General features: G+C 26.6%; 4 protein-coding genes across 9 annotated transcripts; 2 read left to right on the top strand and 2 right to left on the bottom strand.

The window, feature by feature from the left end:
- Positions 1-1,989: 1,989 nt before the first annotated feature.
- Pen (karyopherin subunit alpha) lies at positions 1,990-5,598 on the top strand. Its single transcript, XM_035875892.2, has 8 exons — positions 1,990-2,127; positions 2,581-2,726; positions 2,874-3,193; positions 3,304-3,559; positions 3,934-4,072; positions 4,155-4,513; positions 4,622-4,954; positions 5,061-5,598. Exons 2-8 carry the CDS (start codon positions 2,661-2,663, stop codon positions 5,157-5,159), a joined length of 1,572 nt encoding a protein of 523 aa, XP_035731785.1. The 5' UTR covers positions 1,990-2,127; positions 2,581-2,660; the 3' UTR covers positions 5,160-5,598.
- Positions 5,599-5,862: 264 nt separating this feature from the next.
- On the bottom strand, positions 5,863-11,199 carry Ocrl (Oculocerebrorenal syndrome of Lowe). 3 transcript variants are annotated; one of them, XM_035875856.2, is made up of 18 exons: positions 11,040-11,199; positions 10,366-10,553; positions 10,081-10,261; positions 9,692-9,826; positions 9,508-9,620; positions 9,291-9,433; positions 9,028-9,201; positions 8,797-8,951; positions 8,537-8,738; positions 8,224-8,445; positions 7,983-8,118; positions 7,626-7,902; positions 7,426-7,563; positions 7,224-7,321; positions 6,959-7,136; positions 6,744-6,871; positions 6,528-6,639; positions 5,863-6,403 (listed from the first exon to the last, which is right to left on the bottom strand). In XM_035875856.2, the coding sequence occupies exons 2-18, from the start codon at positions 10,429-10,431 to the stop codon at positions 6,243-6,245; spliced, it is 2,619 nt and encodes an 872-aa protein (XP_035731749.2). In that variant the 5' UTR covers positions 10,432-10,553; positions 11,040-11,199; the 3' UTR covers positions 5,863-6,242. The 3 variants fall into 3 exon arrangements, with proteins under 3 accessions (XP_035731749.2, XP_085514712.1, XP_035731758.2); XM_035875865.2 differs by having other exon boundaries at positions 5,864-6,403; positions 8,537-8,715; positions 8,789-8,951; positions 11,040-11,198; XM_085658586.1 differs by lacking the exon at positions 11,040-11,199 and having other exon boundaries at positions 10,366-10,557.
- Positions 11,200-11,472: 273 nt separating this feature from the next.
- egh (beta-1,4-mannosyltransferase egh) lies at positions 11,473-15,509 on the top strand. Its single transcript, XM_035875903.2, has 3 exons — positions 11,473-11,644; positions 12,198-13,006; positions 13,082-15,509. The coding sequence occupies exons 2-3, from the start codon at positions 12,203-12,205 to the stop codon at positions 13,652-13,654; spliced, it is 1,377 nt and encodes a 458-aa protein (XP_035731796.1). The 5' UTR covers positions 11,473-11,644; positions 12,198-12,202; the 3' UTR covers positions 13,655-15,509.
- A 206-nt stretch (positions 15,510-15,715) lies between these two features.
- LOC146872840 (small integral membrane protein 12) lies at positions 15,716-17,322 on the bottom strand. Of its 4 annotated transcripts, none has more exons than XM_085658786.1 (2): positions 16,902-16,982; positions 15,716-16,211 (listed from the first exon to the last, which is right to left on the bottom strand). In XM_085658786.1, the coding sequence occupies exon 2, from the start codon at positions 16,206-16,208 to the stop codon at positions 15,963-15,965; it is 246 nt and encodes an 81-aa protein (XP_085514912.1). In that variant the 5' UTR covers positions 16,209-16,211; positions 16,902-16,982; the 3' UTR covers positions 15,716-15,962. The 4 variants fall into 4 exon arrangements, with proteins under 4 accessions (XP_085514912.1, XP_085514911.1, XP_085514910.1 ...); XM_085658785.1 differs by having other exon boundaries at positions 15,717-16,211; positions 16,971-17,091; XM_085658784.1 differs by lacking the exon at positions 16,902-16,982 and adding an exon at positions 17,219-17,322 and having other exon boundaries at positions 15,718-16,211.
- Positions 17,323-17,497: the final 175 nt, after the last annotated feature.

Here is a 17,497-nt window from a genome sequence, read left to right as displayed (position 1 = left end):
CTTTTAATATATCGGAATAAAAATGTGCTAACACTTTGAATATTTCAGTTCAAAACTCGCTATACTTCCCAAGATACGGCTATTTAATGATAGGATTTTTTTTACTTCTCTTAAACTTCAGTTATCATTGAAAATTTATATTATATTTATAGAATCTCGCAAACAATTCCGTTTTTGCATCAAGATTTATAAAAAGTAATTATTATTATTATTATTATTATTATTATTATTTATTATAAATGTTATAACAAAATATTATGCTTCATAAGAAACAATACTTCGTACAAAAAAAAAAATAGAATATATTTTTTGAAATATTCTCCTCTGTCGATTAGAAATATAAAATATTAGTGTATGTTTCAACGTGCATATGAACGAATATAGTACTCTGAAATTTATCTACTGAAAATCGAAATTTTGAATGGGTTTCGTATGAATTTTTTACATTATAATGCAGTACATTGTTAACTATCATTTTTCACCATTATTTAACGTGTCCTTGTTGGTATCCTTCCTTGAATAACACGATTTTTGTTATTTAGCAATATGCAAATATTATTAACAATTTTGTAATTGTCTTGTTTGAACGTCGTTATAATGTTCATTTCTTTTTGACGATCGCTATATGTTTCTTTATTTTTTTCTTTACCTAATGTTTCGAACTTTATCATTAAATTTTATCTTTTGGTTTTAAAATCTTTTTTAAATTTTACATTTTACATGCATATATATACAATTTTTACATATTACATATGTACATGTGTTTGTGTATGTATATCTTTGTAGTATACACATTTCTTTAACAATAAAATAAAACGAACCTCACCAATCAATTTCATTCTATTAGAAGAAGGTTCTCTTTTTATCAATGGTATTGCTATTAAAAATATTCGTATTTAAAAGTGAAAATTAATCGGAAAATCTGGAAACATGAAAATGAGCTATGCATGATAATAAATATATTGCTTTTTTATTATTCGTGATCGTTATTAAGCTACGATCTTAATGAAGCAACAATGGGAAACTTTTTGTTGATATTCCATGTATCTTGAAAAAGTTGCCGCTTGTCGTCGAATGTTTCTTTCTATGTTCTGTTGTCGGGAAAAAAGGTCATAAAGAAACAGAAAAAAAAGAAAGAAACACGTAGCAATACATGACAACGAAAATAAATGTTTTTCCAGTCTGTATTTTTCGTAAATCGATTCACATAATACATTGTTGTTGTCGCAATGTGGTCCATGCATATATGTAAAACATTTGGTATAGTGACATAGAATAATTATATAATTATTAAATTAATTAAAGAGTACAGAAAGTACGGATGTTTATTGTGAAATCAGTGAAATCTCAACGTAAGTAAAATTGATTACGCTATATTATTTACTACTGGTTTATATATACATATGTAGGCCGTTACGGTAGAATAACTTGAAAGAAAAATTTTATTTTAAATAACCATATAATATGGTTATATACACATAAACGCGCGCACTCTCGTTCATACAAAGGGTACCAAAATATATATTCTCAATAATATTTATTTAAAAAATTAAAATACATATAAAAGATTCTTTGTCTTTTTGCTATTTTAGAAACTAAGAACTTCATATCTTTTATTTGTGATGCATCTGTCACGCTATCCTTCTAGTTACCTTTGGTGCTACGATCGCAATAGAAAGGGTGGATTCTAATGTAATAGATGAAAAAAGAAGAAAGTGAAAAAAGAGACGAAGTGAGCGATGAGCGATGCATAGTTCGTTTTACGTGCTAATACAAGTTCTTTCTTTTAAGCAGAAGCTACATAATTCTTGTCTATAGCCTATGTATTGCCATTGGTCAGTGAAAAAAAATTGAACTTTTTTTAGACCAATCACACATCGCACATATTCTCTCAGCCAATTGCGATCTTGTACTTTGTTATAACTCCGAAGAGTAAAAGCCATAATTGGTTAAGGGTAATATCAATTTTTTTTCTATGTTTGGTAACAGCAACAGGTCGCCAAGAGAAGCGCAACCAGTCCTTCAGCCATTGTAACATCGTCGCGCGGGTCGTGATTAGTCGATGAGTGCTTTGGTTCTTTCAAATTCATTTATACGAATTTCATCTGATTTCTAAATTAAGTTAGAGTAAGTATAAATATAATATGGCTGTTAAAAATTTAATTATTTCTATATTTTCGAATAGGAATTGGTATTAATATATGGTACATGTAGAAGAAACGGTTAAGAGAAAAAATAGTATCCAGTAACCGTTATGCCATAACGCTTTCAGCATTTCTTTGAAATGATCGCAACAATATGATGCGCAGTTAATCGAAGATATATAATATTTGTAATCCATTCTTCATTTTTAGTTAATATCAATTTAATGTTTCTTATAATATTATTTAATTTATTTATCAAATCAAATTTTGTATTGTGATCAATAATAATGTTCTTTGTTACACATCTTTTCAATAATATTGGAAAATGAAGGATATACGTAGTTAACGAAAGAATATAGATATATTCGATATTACCAAGAAAATACTTTTGTGCATATATTATAGTCACAATTTTAATTTTTATTTGACATTTTAGAATAATTTTCAGACCTTTTAAAAGTATCTTTCTAATTTTAATTGGACTATTATCTATTGGAGATCAGCATTGTATAAAATATGCCTGCTCCAGAAGCTGAACGTAATACCAGAATTGCTAATTTCAAATTCAATAATAAACATGAAGTAAGTTTAATGTATCATTCTTTAATTTTATATTTTTTACCATAAATTTCATAATGCTTAAAACATTATTTATAATATGTTTTAAGAATGCATATTATGACACAATGAGTTTGTTTTGTTATATTCTTTTACAATTTGTAATTATAGGAGGCACGTAGAAGAAGAAGTGAAATGTCCGTAGAGTTACGCAAAGCACAGAAAGAAGATCAGTTATTAAAAAGACGTAATTTAAATATAATCGAAGATGCAGAACCATTATCACAAACTGAAAACAATGATATACTTCCTATCTCTACATCAATTGAAGAGATTGTTGGTGGTATGCATTCTTCTGATGAAACTATCCAACTTCAAGCAACACAGGCTTGTAGGAAGATGTTGAGCCGTGAAAAAAATCCACCAATAGACAATATGATACAGCAGGGAATAGTACCACGCTGTATTGAATTCTTGGACTCTCACCACAAGTATAGTGATAACTTTCTATATTATGTTACTTATAATAAAGTTCTGATGCAATTATTCAGGAATTGTATACTTTTTTTAAGTTGTTTATATAATAATTATTAACTTATAGCAATGCACTTCAGTTTGAAGCAGCATGGGCTTTAACTAATGTAGCCTCAGGCACATCTGAACAGACACATGTTGTTGTGAAACATGGTGCTATTCCAAAATTAGTAGCTTTGCTAAAATCTTCTTCATTGAATGTTGCTGAGCAAGCTGTATGGGCATTGGGAAACATTGCTGGAGATGGGGCAATAGCTCGTGATCTTGTTCTTGGCCATGATGCAATGCCACTTTTATTGGATTTAATTAAGCCTGACACTCCTGTATGTATGACGTATTTTTTATAAATATTCTTAAAATATTTGTTAATTTTTTCAATTATCTATGAATGAAAGAATATATCTATAAATATATTGTTACAATTAAAATAATAGTACATTGATGTACAGAATTTCACTTACCAAATCATTATATTTTTCAGTCTCTTCTGGGATAATATTTTGATGATTCATATATCGCGTGTGTACGCTCAATTGGCGATAAATACATATAATATTTTTAATAATTATTCTTTTATCCATATCTTTGATTATTTTATACAATCTTAGTTTCATCCCATAATGGATAATTTAAATTCTACTGCAATATATTGTTTATATATTTTTTAATTAAACTTAACTATGTTTAACAAATATAGGTAACATTTGCCCGTAATATCGTTTGGACATTATCAAATTTGTGCCGAAATAAAAATCCACCACCACCGTTTGAAATTGTAAGAACTTCTCTACCAGTACTTAATCGATTGCTTAGCAATACTGATAAGGATATTTTAGGTATAAAAAAAATAATTTTACATGATATAACAACTAAAAATGTAGAATATATTAATGTTTAAATATTATATAAATATTGCAGCTGATGCTTGTTGGGCACTGTCGTACCTTACTGATGGACCAAATGACAAAATACAAGTAGTAATTGAATCTGGTGTTATTCAAAAATTAGTAGAGTTACTTTCATCCAATGAAGTAACAGTTCTTACACCAGCACTACGAGCAGTTGGAAATATAGTTACAGGAAATGATGTACAAACGGACGCAATTATTTCTGCAGGTGGACTTCAACATCTTGGTGCATTATTACAACACAATCGCGTAAATATCGTTAAAGAAGCTGCTTGGACTATTAGTAATATTACTGCTGGAAATGTAGAACAAATTCAGCATGTTATACATGCTAATCTTTTACCACCTTTAATTCAAGTACTTGAATCTGTAAGTTGATGCCTTTATGAACAAATATTACATCTTCAAATCATTTAAAAATTTTTTTACTTATCACTTGTTTTACTTTTAATTTTAATAAAATTAATATATTTACAGGGTGACTATAAATCACAAAAAGAGGCAGCATGGGCTATAACTAATTTAACTTCAGGAGGTTCAGTTCAACAGTTAGCTCATTTAGTACAGATGGGTGTATTAACACCATTCTGCAATTTGCTCGTATCTAAAGATTGGAAGACTGTTCTTGTTGTTCTGGATGGTTTAACAAATATTTTGCAAGCAGCTGTAAAAATGGGTGAAGTAGAACGTGTTGCTATCATGATTGAAGAAGTTGGTGGACTTGACAAACTTGAATTTTTACAACAAAACGAAAATGAACAAGTATACCAAAAAGCCATAGCAATGATTGATACATTTTTCTCGGATGGCGTAAGTACTAATATGAAGATTTATTATATTACTTTCATAAAATCTATATTTACAATTAATTTCATATTTTATAAGATTAATGAATGTCATATATTAATAAAAATAGGATGCCGAGGTCGCTTCATCAACATTACCTGCAACACAAGATGGACAGTTACAGTTTACACCTGCTGATACCACACCGCAGCAAGGTTTTAACTTTTAAAATGTTTAATCATTTACATATTACAGTTCACAGCAAGTTATGATTCATTTGTAAATACTTCATAGTAACAGCAAAATATTAGCAATCTCATCACGCTAAACTAATACTTCGTATTTTGTGTTATCTTTTTATATTCTTAAACAGCGAAAATTATTTCGAAGAAGTGTTTTATTATCTTTTTTTATGGTAACAATTTACTATATTGTATTAATCTTTACTGAGAAAACTCATTTCAATTTGCAGTTTCGAATAGTATGCGAAATTGTGCTCTCTACGATCTCTATAATCTTTGGAATATATATGTTCCACATTTATTTGGAAAAAGAAATATAAATATCATAAAATATTAAAGTTAAGATAGGCTTTTGTTTAAAAATTAATTATTCAAATTATCTTGTGCATGTTGAGTTTTTTTGTCGTATTTTTTATTCCTTATATTTCCTTTTCATATTGTGACACAAAGACGTATGTTTGTCATTTATATTGAATCTAATTAATGATATAAATTTGTTTTTTATGTATTTTTTAATAAAATTCATGTGTATTTGATTCGCTTACGTACCTTGTTCTTATAACCTTGTGTATGTATAATGAAATATACCTTTCTTTTAAAGAGATTAAACGATCCATTGTATGTAATTGTATAATATAAGAAGAAATTCAGTACATGTCAAAAATCTGAAATATATTTTAATATAAAGTTTATTATAAATTATAGTGACTAGATATTTGAGTACATACTAGGCATACAATATTTATGTATAGGTATGTACTAAAACTAATATTGTTTAACGTGTTTACTAAACAAATAAGCACGTGGAAAGTGGATTAAGCTATCGTAGTAGAATAATCTAAATCTCACAAGAACTTCGTGAAGAAAAACCTATTGAATAATCTTAATATTGCCAAAACAATTAAAATTGTAAAGTAAAAAATAATACTTTCTGGTCATTTCTAGATCATCTATCCGTCCTTAATTCTATACATAATTTATGTTATAAATATATAAAATATTAATAGGCAAAAACATTGTAGTGAATCCATATAAAGCATATTAATGTACGCTATGTAAATAATTTTTTACTATCGGCCAAGAACGATGTCACTTTGATCATTCACTAGAAAATGATAGACAAATGCAGCTTTTTTCCTATCGAATGTAGCTTGTGTTGCACGACTTCTTTGTAGCCGGTCTTCTCTGCTTCTTGGTGGATCTCGTAAAAAGATTGATCCAAACAAAGTTGCTATGAAAAAACGATACATAATTTTTTGTTTATCATTAATTAAATTTTTTTACATTATTTAAATTTATATTACGTTTTTACATTATTTAAATTTATGAGAAATAAAAGACATATTTTAACTAACCAAGAGTTTTGGCATCCAATTCATTGTCTTGAGTATGATTTAGAAGTTCTTGTAAGAAAAAAATAATATACAAAAACACACTTCTCCTGGTTTCAGAAAGTTGCATAACAATCTACAATGAAAAATGAGATTCAATTACAAAAAATACATATTATATATATATTTCTAGTATATATTAATATAATTATATATATATATATATGTTTTCCAAATTACTTGTTTGCATTGTAAATAGCTCGTTGCTGCTGTTAAACAGACACTATGCAGATTATATGGTATCAAAGGCTCTGCCGTCGATTCCAGTAGCAAAAGTAATGCCTCTGCTACAGAATGTACGCTACCAGCTTCATTCGATCGAACATGTTAAGAAATACTTAGTATTATATCTTTTGTATAAAAAAATAAAAAAATATACGTATTTTAAAGGATACGCATAGATTCTTGACTTCCATTATCCAACCAATCTCTTATGGCAATAATTTCACTATGAAGACCAGGTGTTTCAAAAAGGCCAGGAGTTTTTATACCATGACGATATAGTATATCAACTAATTGAAATATTTCTTTTGGTATTGCATACGGTTCTAGTGATAAATTTTTATTATTTTCCTACAATAAATATATATCATTTCAAAGTAATTGATACTTAAAAATTTTTTTATATATATTTATTAACTTAATTTAAAATATACTTACTAATTCTACCAATCGACCGGCTGTAACTTCTCCGATTGGTATTGGAATGTGAACTAATGCTTCCATTGATGATCCAAAACAACTTCTCTCATAAGTACCTTATAATAATTTATTATTATAAAAAAAATATTTGTTAAAAACTTGTTATAAATATTGATGATCTTTAATTTATGCTATTAATAGCTATTACATTTACATTTACCTGTAACTGTTATAAAAATATCCTTGCCTCCTTCAAGATGTAAAACTAATATATCATATAATTTATCCTCTCCAGAATTTAATTTGCATGCTGACTTCTTATCAACATATATTTCTAGTTTAATATCACATTTTTCACCTATAAAACAATATAACGTTTTATGATAAAAATATTAGTTTTATATTATAAAAAATGTTTACCTGGTTTTATAAAACCTGTATAGGGTTCTATATGCAACCAGTCTTTACAATAACTGGTATCATCTAATTTTTTTATGAATTCAAATTGAACTGGCACTTGTCCTGTATTAGCTATAATGAGATCCTTACTACTAGGCTCAAGAAACTTTAAAGTATCGAAAATCACTTCAGTTGTATCAACCATTACTTGAGGTAAAAATTCATTTTCTAGTTTATCTAATTTCTTCATAACTTCTTCATGGGTCTTACGATATTTTACCACATCAATAATTCTTATCTATAATAATCAAAGATAACAGTACTTAAAGCTACGTCCAATATAATATTTCAATATATCTCTATTTTTAGATATCTTACTTGAGAATCAAAAACAGCACTGACTGGTTTATGATCAGATATTTTTAATTCAGGATGACTTCTATATTCTAGTGACGTGATAGCTTCACCCTTCCATAAAATTCGATCACACCAAGCTGGTGCTCTACCTTTTTCACTATTTTTTAATTAGATATGAAAAGTAAAATACATTTATTTTAACGATATATATAAGCGAATTTAGTAATTATTTTAAAGAAAGATTTTTAAAATTTAATAAAACCTGGAATCCCAATTGTCAGTACCCGGATCATACTTATATGTCGGTTTAAATTTTATCTCAGCTTCCTGAAATTCTTGAAATACACGACCTAATCGTCTTTGTTGGCCTAATTGATCTAATGCTAAAATAGGAGCATAATATCCTATAAGAATATAGTGCTTGGCTATTGTTGCATCCATTTCTGTTATCCGATAATTAAGATCTCCCAACCAATAAATTTGACTATAAACAATCAAAATAAGAAATAAATGTGAAATAGTATCTTAAAATAAATTATATTAAATTATTACATTATATGCATATATTTGCTTACTCATGTTCTTTAAAGCTTTTAGGTGGCACATATTTTGAAAAAGAGAGCCTTGCACATATATCTGCATAATCTTGATTTCGTCGTTCATATTCTTCGCAATGAGCTGCTAAATGTGCATTAACAAAGCAAATAGATGTATTATGAATTGAACAGCTTACTGCTACACCACCTTTGTTTCCCTTTAATAATAATTTAAGGTAAACTATTTAAATAGATGATTATAAATATTAAAATAAAGCAAAAAAGATGTACCAGTTTACCCATAATTCCTGTACCCACTGTGTCAGTACAAACGTTTTGTATATATGGCATATGTACTTTTTGAGCAAATACAAGCAACATCATGCCTACTAGTCTTACAACAGCTACCGGACAATAAGTACCTTTAGGATGAAGAGATTTTGTTACAACTATTCTGTAAGAAAAATAATTAATTGCAAGTGAAATTGATTATAGCAAATATTTTTTACATGCTAACAACAAATTTTTACCTCCATTCTTCTTCTCGTGGTGTATCATTAAATAAAAATGCTTCTTTACTTAAATCTAATTCTTGAAATCCAATAGCATATACATCAGGAGGTACTTGGTCACTACTTAACCACTCTTCTAATTTGATTCCATTAGGTGGTTGTCCATTCACATTCCATGTTCCTATAAATATACTGTAACAAAAATATTATTCACATTAGAAATACAAAATTTATAATGATATATATAAAAAAATATATTTATAGAAGATAAAGTAACAAACCGAAAAGTCTTGCTGTATGTATAATCATCTTCTTTACATGCCATCTGATAACGCACTACAGATTCCCGTGCAGCAACTGGTGACTTTCCAGATGCTATGGTTTGTCTGGATACAACTAAATCAGGACTTTCTAATTCTACAAGCTGTAAAATAATTAAATTCAATCAACTTTCAAATAGATGATAAGATAATTAATAATAATGTTCGAAATTCTTACAGGATCAATCACATTTTGAGTTTCATTACTAGTACTATCTAAATTACTCATATATCCTGTTAATTTTTTTATCCATAAGTATTCTGCTGGTGAAATTTTTGATTTTTGGTAAACTAAAAAAGATATGGAATAGATTTTAATTATTAGACAATATTATCTTTCCAGAATATAAATAATACATTACCTTCTATAGCACGAAATATTTCAGAAACTAAAGAACTTGTTGATGTACCACGTTTCATTTCGAATATCAAACGAAGCTTTCTGAATGCTATGTTCAAATATACATATAAACCTTCTTGTTGCTTTCCACCAGTATCTAAATAATATGATATATATTTATTGTCTGTTTCTCTTAATAAATAATAGAAATAAATATAAAATATAATGAATCCCTGTACAATGTAGCAGATATGTTCCCTATTGTACAAACCATATGGAATATATTGATTATGAATGTAGAGTATCATTATATGAGTGTCAAATATAATTTAAAAAGTTTTCTATAACATGGAACATATTTCTTGCATTTTATAGGGACGGGAAAGAGAGTTTTATTGTATTTATAATTACCTATATCACACTTAAAATCTTGATCAATAGGTAGTACTCTTTCTATAGTTAAATCACTATATACTTGCGGAGGTGTTCTAGATATAAGAAATACTACTAGAGCATATGTTGCTCCTTTATTAACTAAAGCTATTACACGTGTCGCTTTTACCCATCCTTGCATTAAAGATGCTTCCATCGCCTTTGAAACTAATTAAGGTTGTTTACACGTATGTATGAAATATATTTATCACTTTTAATATCAATTACTAAAATAAAATTTGCATTAATTCAAACAAAGGATACAATCACTACTATTTCACCAGAAATGAATTTGGATTGAATAATAGCCAATTGCTCTGATGAAGCCATGGTATTTGTTATAAATATAAATTGCAGATTATATGGCACTTGGTATATAATTTGTTAAATACAGATACAATGAACCATGAGTATCTATTTATTTTTTATTTTACTTTTTGTATTTCTACCTTCTAAAAATATGTTGTATTAATATTTTATATTAAATATACATAATTGTTCTCTATAAATTAATTGTATAAATGTCTCAGAATACTTATTGTTAAAAAACAAATATAATTAATCGCAATTTGATAATAAAATTAATGAGATAACAGAAATTTTTTAAATATTGAAAGAATAAGAAATTGAAAAAAGAAATATTTCATTGTGTTAAAAAAAATTCGTTGTCAATTACAATCATGCGCAAATATAATAGTTACTTGTAACAAAACAAATATGTGGATGTGTGTATACATACATGTACAATATTAAATATATATCAATATATATAGATAGATACATACAGATGGCGGGATGGCAATGATAGGAGGGGGTGGGAAGAGGACGAGAGAGAGAGAGAGAGAGAGAGGGAGAGAAAGAGAAAGAGAAAGATTATTAAGAAGACGCTTAATCAAAAAATGTATCACTTATCATATAATTCGTATTACTTTACTTACCACTTAATATATATTTAAAAACTTTCATATTTCCTTTATTACAGTCATGATTTTTAGATAAAATATTAAAAAGAAAAGCAAATATACATTTCAATATGAGTGTAAAATTACAACTACTTTTTGACAGAGCTATCACTAGTTATCTCACTAGCGTCAAACACGAATTATCTAAATCTATGAAAGTTTTATACTATAGAATGGTATAACTATTAGAACTTAGATAACAGAAAGACTCAAGAGGGTATATTTATTATTATAGTACACGACGAAAGTAGAAATATAGGTTCTCTTATTTATATGACAAATAATAAAAAAGTATCCGGAAGTATTTTCATGGTATAATTGCTCAGCCAATCACAAAATCAAATGGAATCAACTATCGTTATATAGAAATATGCTTATAACAATTCAGTATAATTTAGTGATTACTCGTAGCAACTGATGGTAACACTGAAAAATAAGTACAAAGTTGCAAAAATGACTGTGTTGGTCGTTGCTTCGTGAAATTTTTATTTATATGTTATTTACCTATTGCCTTATTACAGGCAATGGGCTAAACAAATTTTTCGGAACATATTTTTAATTAGAAGCTCTACATAAAGCAGGTATATATGTTTGTTATAGGTTAAAATGATTACAGTTTTAATAAAATGGACTTGCAGAATGTTTACTATTTCCTAATGTCCTTCTCTTATTTTATTGTATCATAGAAATTAATTATATTATTGTTGATAAATTTACACATTTTTAAATTATATATTTAAATATATTAGACATATTGTGAAATTTAGATATAATAACTTATACTACTTGTTAAGATAGAGAATAAAGTACAGAAATGATAAGATTTCATTGAATTCTTTCAATGATTAACTTGACTGATAATTTTTAGATAAAGATAAGATAATACTATATCTCAAAGTTATATATACTTGTACTCATTTATATATATATACATACTTTTTATACTTTTTTGCTAGTTAAATTAAATTAATTAAACTATATAATCACATATATATATTTTGTTTCTTTTGGTACCTGACTTTAATCTTAACATATAAACATATTAGTAAAATAGTAAATAATTTTAAGAATTTGTTACTTTAAAATTATTTTTATATGTTACAAATGATAAAATATTTTTATTCTATATTACAGGCATAATGTTAAGCAGTATTATGAAACATGTTTTACACTGTTGCTTGCTGCTCATTGTTATTCTTATATTTGAATTTGTCTCTGGAGGATTACAATGGAATATCAATAAAACAGAACAATTAGATCCCTGGGTCCGATATGGATTTTTTGGTGCTTTAATATTGTATCTGTTAAGAAGTGTGACTTTTCTTTCGCTTCCTCAAGTTCTATTTAATTTTTTTGGTTTAACAATTTATAATGCATTTCCGGATAAAGTTATTTTGAAAGGTTCACCATTATTGGCACCATTTATTTGTATCAGAATAGTAACACGTGGAGATTATCCACAATTAGTCAAAACTAATGTAAATAGAAATTTAAATAAATGTATAGAAGCAGGCCTTGAGAATTTCCAAATAGAAGTAGTAAGTGACAAACCAATAGGGTTGGTATCTCATCGTAGAATTAGAGAAATTGTTGTACCTGCAAATTATCGCACAAGTAGTGGTGCTTTGTTTAAAGCACGTGCTTTACAATACTGCCTTGAAAATTCAGTAAATGAGTTAGCTGATCATGATTGGATTGTACATTTGGATGAAGAAACTTTAATGACAGAAAATTCTATTCGTGGAATATTAAATTTTGTATTGGATGGGAAACATCAATTTGGTCAAGGCCTAATCACATATGCAAATGAAGATGTTGTTAATTGGATTACAACATTAGCAGACAGCTTTAGAGTAGCAGATGACATGGGAAAATTAAGATTACAATTTACAATGTTTCATAAACCATTGTTTAGTATGAAGGGTTCTTATGTTGTCACTCAGGTAATTAGTAGATTACATTTCTTATTATCAAATCGGATATGCATCTTTTAATAAAAAACAACTTTTATCTTATAGATGGCAGCAGAGAGAGAAGTTTCATTCAACAATGGTTTAGATGGATCTGTTGCAGAAGATTGCTTTTTTGCCATGAAAGCCTTTTCACAAGGATATACATTTAATTTTGTAGATGGAGAAATGTGGGAAAAATCACCATTTACATTATGGGATTTTGTACAACAAAGAAAAAGGTGGCTACAAGGTATATTATTAGTGGTGCATTCCAAAGCAATTCCATTGAAAAAAAAATTGCTACTAGGTATATCTTGTTATTCATGGATAACAATGCCCTTATCTACTTCTAATATCGTTTTAGCAGGACTATGTCCTATTAGTTGTTCTCCACTTATAGATTTTTTGTGTGCTTTTATAGGGGCAGTAAATATTTATATGTACATATTTGGAGTAGTTAAATCATTTTCTTTGTATCGTTTTGGCATTATTCATTTTTTATTATGTTTGTGTGGAGCATTATCAACTATTCCGTTTAATTTAATAATTGAGAATGTTGCTGTAATATGGGGTTTATTTGGTAAAAAACATAAATTTTATGTAGTTAACAAAGAGTACAAACCACCTATAACTGTATGATTGTCTAAGTACTGTCTGCTCAACAACGTATCATATGTGCATATAATCAGTACCTGTAAGTCTATGAAAATAGCAATATCATTGTCGCGAAAAAATATCAATATAGATAGACTTACAACATTGATCAGTGGAAAATGTTTAAAAAACTTAAAATGTTTAATTACTTAAATAAGTATGTAAAGTTTTACTAGGAAACCAAATAATGTATCTACATTCAGTTGTAATCTAATAAGGTAATATTTATTTATTATTTTGAAAAAATTTTAGTATTATTAGTTTAATAAATTTTTTTATAATATTGATCAAATAATTGTTATTGCATATTTATTTTCCAAAGCATTGCGAAATAGCAATATAAATAAAGTTTGAATTTGTTCTTTTATGGCATACATTTTTCTACAATCTATAAAATTGTTAATATAAAAAAATAAATTAAAATTGCATGAAATTCAATCTAAAGAGAGATTATTATTAACAAAAAGCACTTGCAATATATTTCAATCATATACATACTTTCTTTTTATTTTTAATATTATTATTTGTCAGTTAATTTAGAATAATCATATACTTTTATAATCAAAAAATATTAATATCATCTGTGATAGAGATAGAGGGAGAGAGATGTCTAATGGATTAATCTTCATTTCTACTTTGTTAGCCTTGTTAATCTAATTACACACTTTGTAAAGGAACAAAATATAAAAGCTAAGTGCCTCAAAAAGAACAGACATTAAACATTGCAATGAGGTCAACACAATATAACAATATACATAACACCTAATATTCTTATAAGTATCCACTTAGACATCTCTGATTCTATGACATAAATATCTGTCTGTATAAAGTAATGTTATGAATTTAATTCTATTACATTACATTAAATCTTTATAAGATATTACATATAAAATAATTAAATTATTTGATTAGTTAATAAGACAGAAAATTAAGAATTTTTGAAAATAAAAATACATATATAATGAATATTTATATCACATTTACTCCAATTTAATGTGTATTTTGTAATTATACTACTAAAATAATATTTCTAATATTTTATATAAAGATTCATCATTTCTAAATTTTGAATTTTGACTGTTACAATCATTTTCAATTTTTTAGTCCCATTTGAATTAAACAATTAAACGCAGATATTTCTAAAGATTTTATATTTTGGGAAACATTTATCTATAATAAAAGCAGACAAAGGAAAAACGTAATATATCTTCCAAAATAAAACAAAAAAAAAAGTTATTTTTTCCTTCCAATACTATTCAATTTTTTGCTATTTAAGAAATTTTAGTCAATAGAATGCTGAAGAATGTGTACTGTATTACTTTCATATGTGCCGACATATCCAATAAGTAAAACCAGAATATAGAGTAAAGATGAAATAAAATCATATTGAAATAGTTTTAATTTTAATCTGAACTAAATATTTTTTTCATAAATTATAAAATCTTGAAATGAAATATGTTTTTATAAGAAGAAATTGTTATTCTAAATTTATGTGCCTCTTGGATCTGTGTTTTGTTGCTTCATGTAATGATATATTCAGATCTTAATATTTAGTGAAGTAATGAGTAGTTGATAAGATTATTCAAAAAGACTTAAGCTATCTAGTCATAAAATTTAAAAGAATTAACACATTACTGACTGTAGAAATGTGTGTAATAATAATACCAAATATGTTAAATGTATTATTACTATATCTATACTATTTATTTCTAGTATATACCTTACATGTGAAAGAATGTGATTCTTTAAGAAAGTAATATGTTAATATAAAAAAAATTAAGTTTAATACTGAAGATTATGAATTAGAATACTTAAAAATGTATATATGTCAACAGTTATATACATATACATGCATGGACCAAACTTGATTTATATTAATAAAATCACTGAGTGTTAGCCTAGAAGGCATTCATTACGTATATAATAAGCATTATGAAACGAAATATTAAAATTAATATACAAATATATGATGTGTGTGACTTATTTTTTTATTAATCATGTCATAAACGAATCTAGTTAAAACATGAAACCGTTTACTTAAAACTAAATAACAGGCATTTTCTCTACATTTACATATACATATAAAAAAGGCCTCTATATATAGGAAAAATATAAATTTACAAAACGATATCTAAATATAGGGTTTATCGTAACAGTTACATAAAATTATTATTTTTATTACTTAAATGGCTTAATATGTACTTTTATATTTACATATTTATATTACATAAAGTAGATAATCAGCATTAAAACAATTAATAAATGTGTAAGTAAATTTGCCTATATATATGCATTAAGTCGAAAGCGAAGGTGAAAGATTGACCTCTAAAGGATTATGCTTTTTCTTATTAGATGTAGAATCTATATTTTCTAGTAATCTTTCTTGACGTTGCTGATTCACAGGGGGGGTCGCAGGTGTATAACGGTTGGATATCCATCCCTCTAAATGATATCCAATAAAACCAATAACACAACCAAATGGAAGTGATATATACGGAATATATTTATTGGCGATTCTTGCCACAATCTTCGACCACATTTTCTGAAATATAAACAAATAATATACGTATATTCATCTCTCGTTTGTTTATTCATAATGATTTCTATATATGAATGAATACTGGAATAATCTTTGTTTGAACAGTAAATAATAGACAAAAATTTTGCAAATTTATTATGTCATTTATTTAATTCTTTGATCCATCTCTTATAACAATGATTATTTCATAATTGTTTTATGAAAGTACTATGACAAAATTTATACTGAGCATGTATGTGCATATATATGTATATACTGACCAACTAATGTACTTAAAGCTACTTCGATCAAATTTGGTTAACTTTAATCAACGATTCACTCAATTAGTAATGCACCAAACAATAAAGCTTTTAATTGTATATTGTTTTTAACCTATATTTTCATGATATAAATAACCATTTAAAAATCTTATACTTGGGTATAGAAATGCATATATATATATATCTCTTAACTTATTTCAATTAATATTTTGTTTGTTTCATATTATATACAAAATTTATTTGAAAATTATTTGGCACATGAATATCATTTGGCATAACAGTGAATAATAACAAACATATAATAACAAGTAAAATACTATATATAAAAAAGGATCAGAATTTCCAATAACAGCAGTTTCTACCCGATGAGAACTGAACGATCTATATTATTTGATCTAATGATAAATTTTTGACAATATCAAGATTATCTAACATTCTATTCTTTGCTTGTTTTTTGATAATATAATCCATATGATGTTCATATTTTTTGGATTACACATACTTTCTTTATCTATTATATCATTCGCATGACATATATACCAAAGTAAAATCAAGCCAATAATTGTTCAATATACATTTCGAAAAATGTTACTAGATAGCGCTTGAATTATCGTGAGTTTTAGCTCGATATATTTTATATATTGTTACATTTTTTTATTTAAGCACTTTCAAAAAAGGTGTGCAATTTTTCGTTAGTAATGATATAATCAAATAATTACAATTTATTTTCTAAATAACGAGATATCTTACTGTTTTAAAAATTTATTTGTAGCAACGATATCATAAAGATATAACAAAAAATAACACGTATTTATATGTTCCTATATGTGCAGTGAGATTTCTTCTTGCCCAATCTAGTAATCATGACGCGAAGTCGCAGTGTTTGTTGCCTAGTAACTCTTTTTGGTAATTTGTTAGGACATGTGCACATGTGTCCGCTATAAAGGCACTATTTGTGTAATGTCTAATCTGGATAAACTGGTGATCACTATATAGATAAAAGAGGTTTACGTTGAAAATTTCCTTTAA

Source organism: Vespa mandarinia, chromosome 8 (genome assembly GCF_050613455.1).
Source record: "Vespa mandarinia isolate Hongniang chromosome 8, ASM5061345v1, whole genome shotgun sequence".
In the NCBI taxonomy this organism is placed as follows: Eukaryota; Metazoa; Arthropoda; class Insecta; order Hymenoptera; family Vespidae; genus Vespa; species Vespa mandarinia.
The sequence above is the reverse complement of the archived record's forward strand: the minus strand, read 5'-3'. Positions and strand labels throughout refer to the sequence as shown.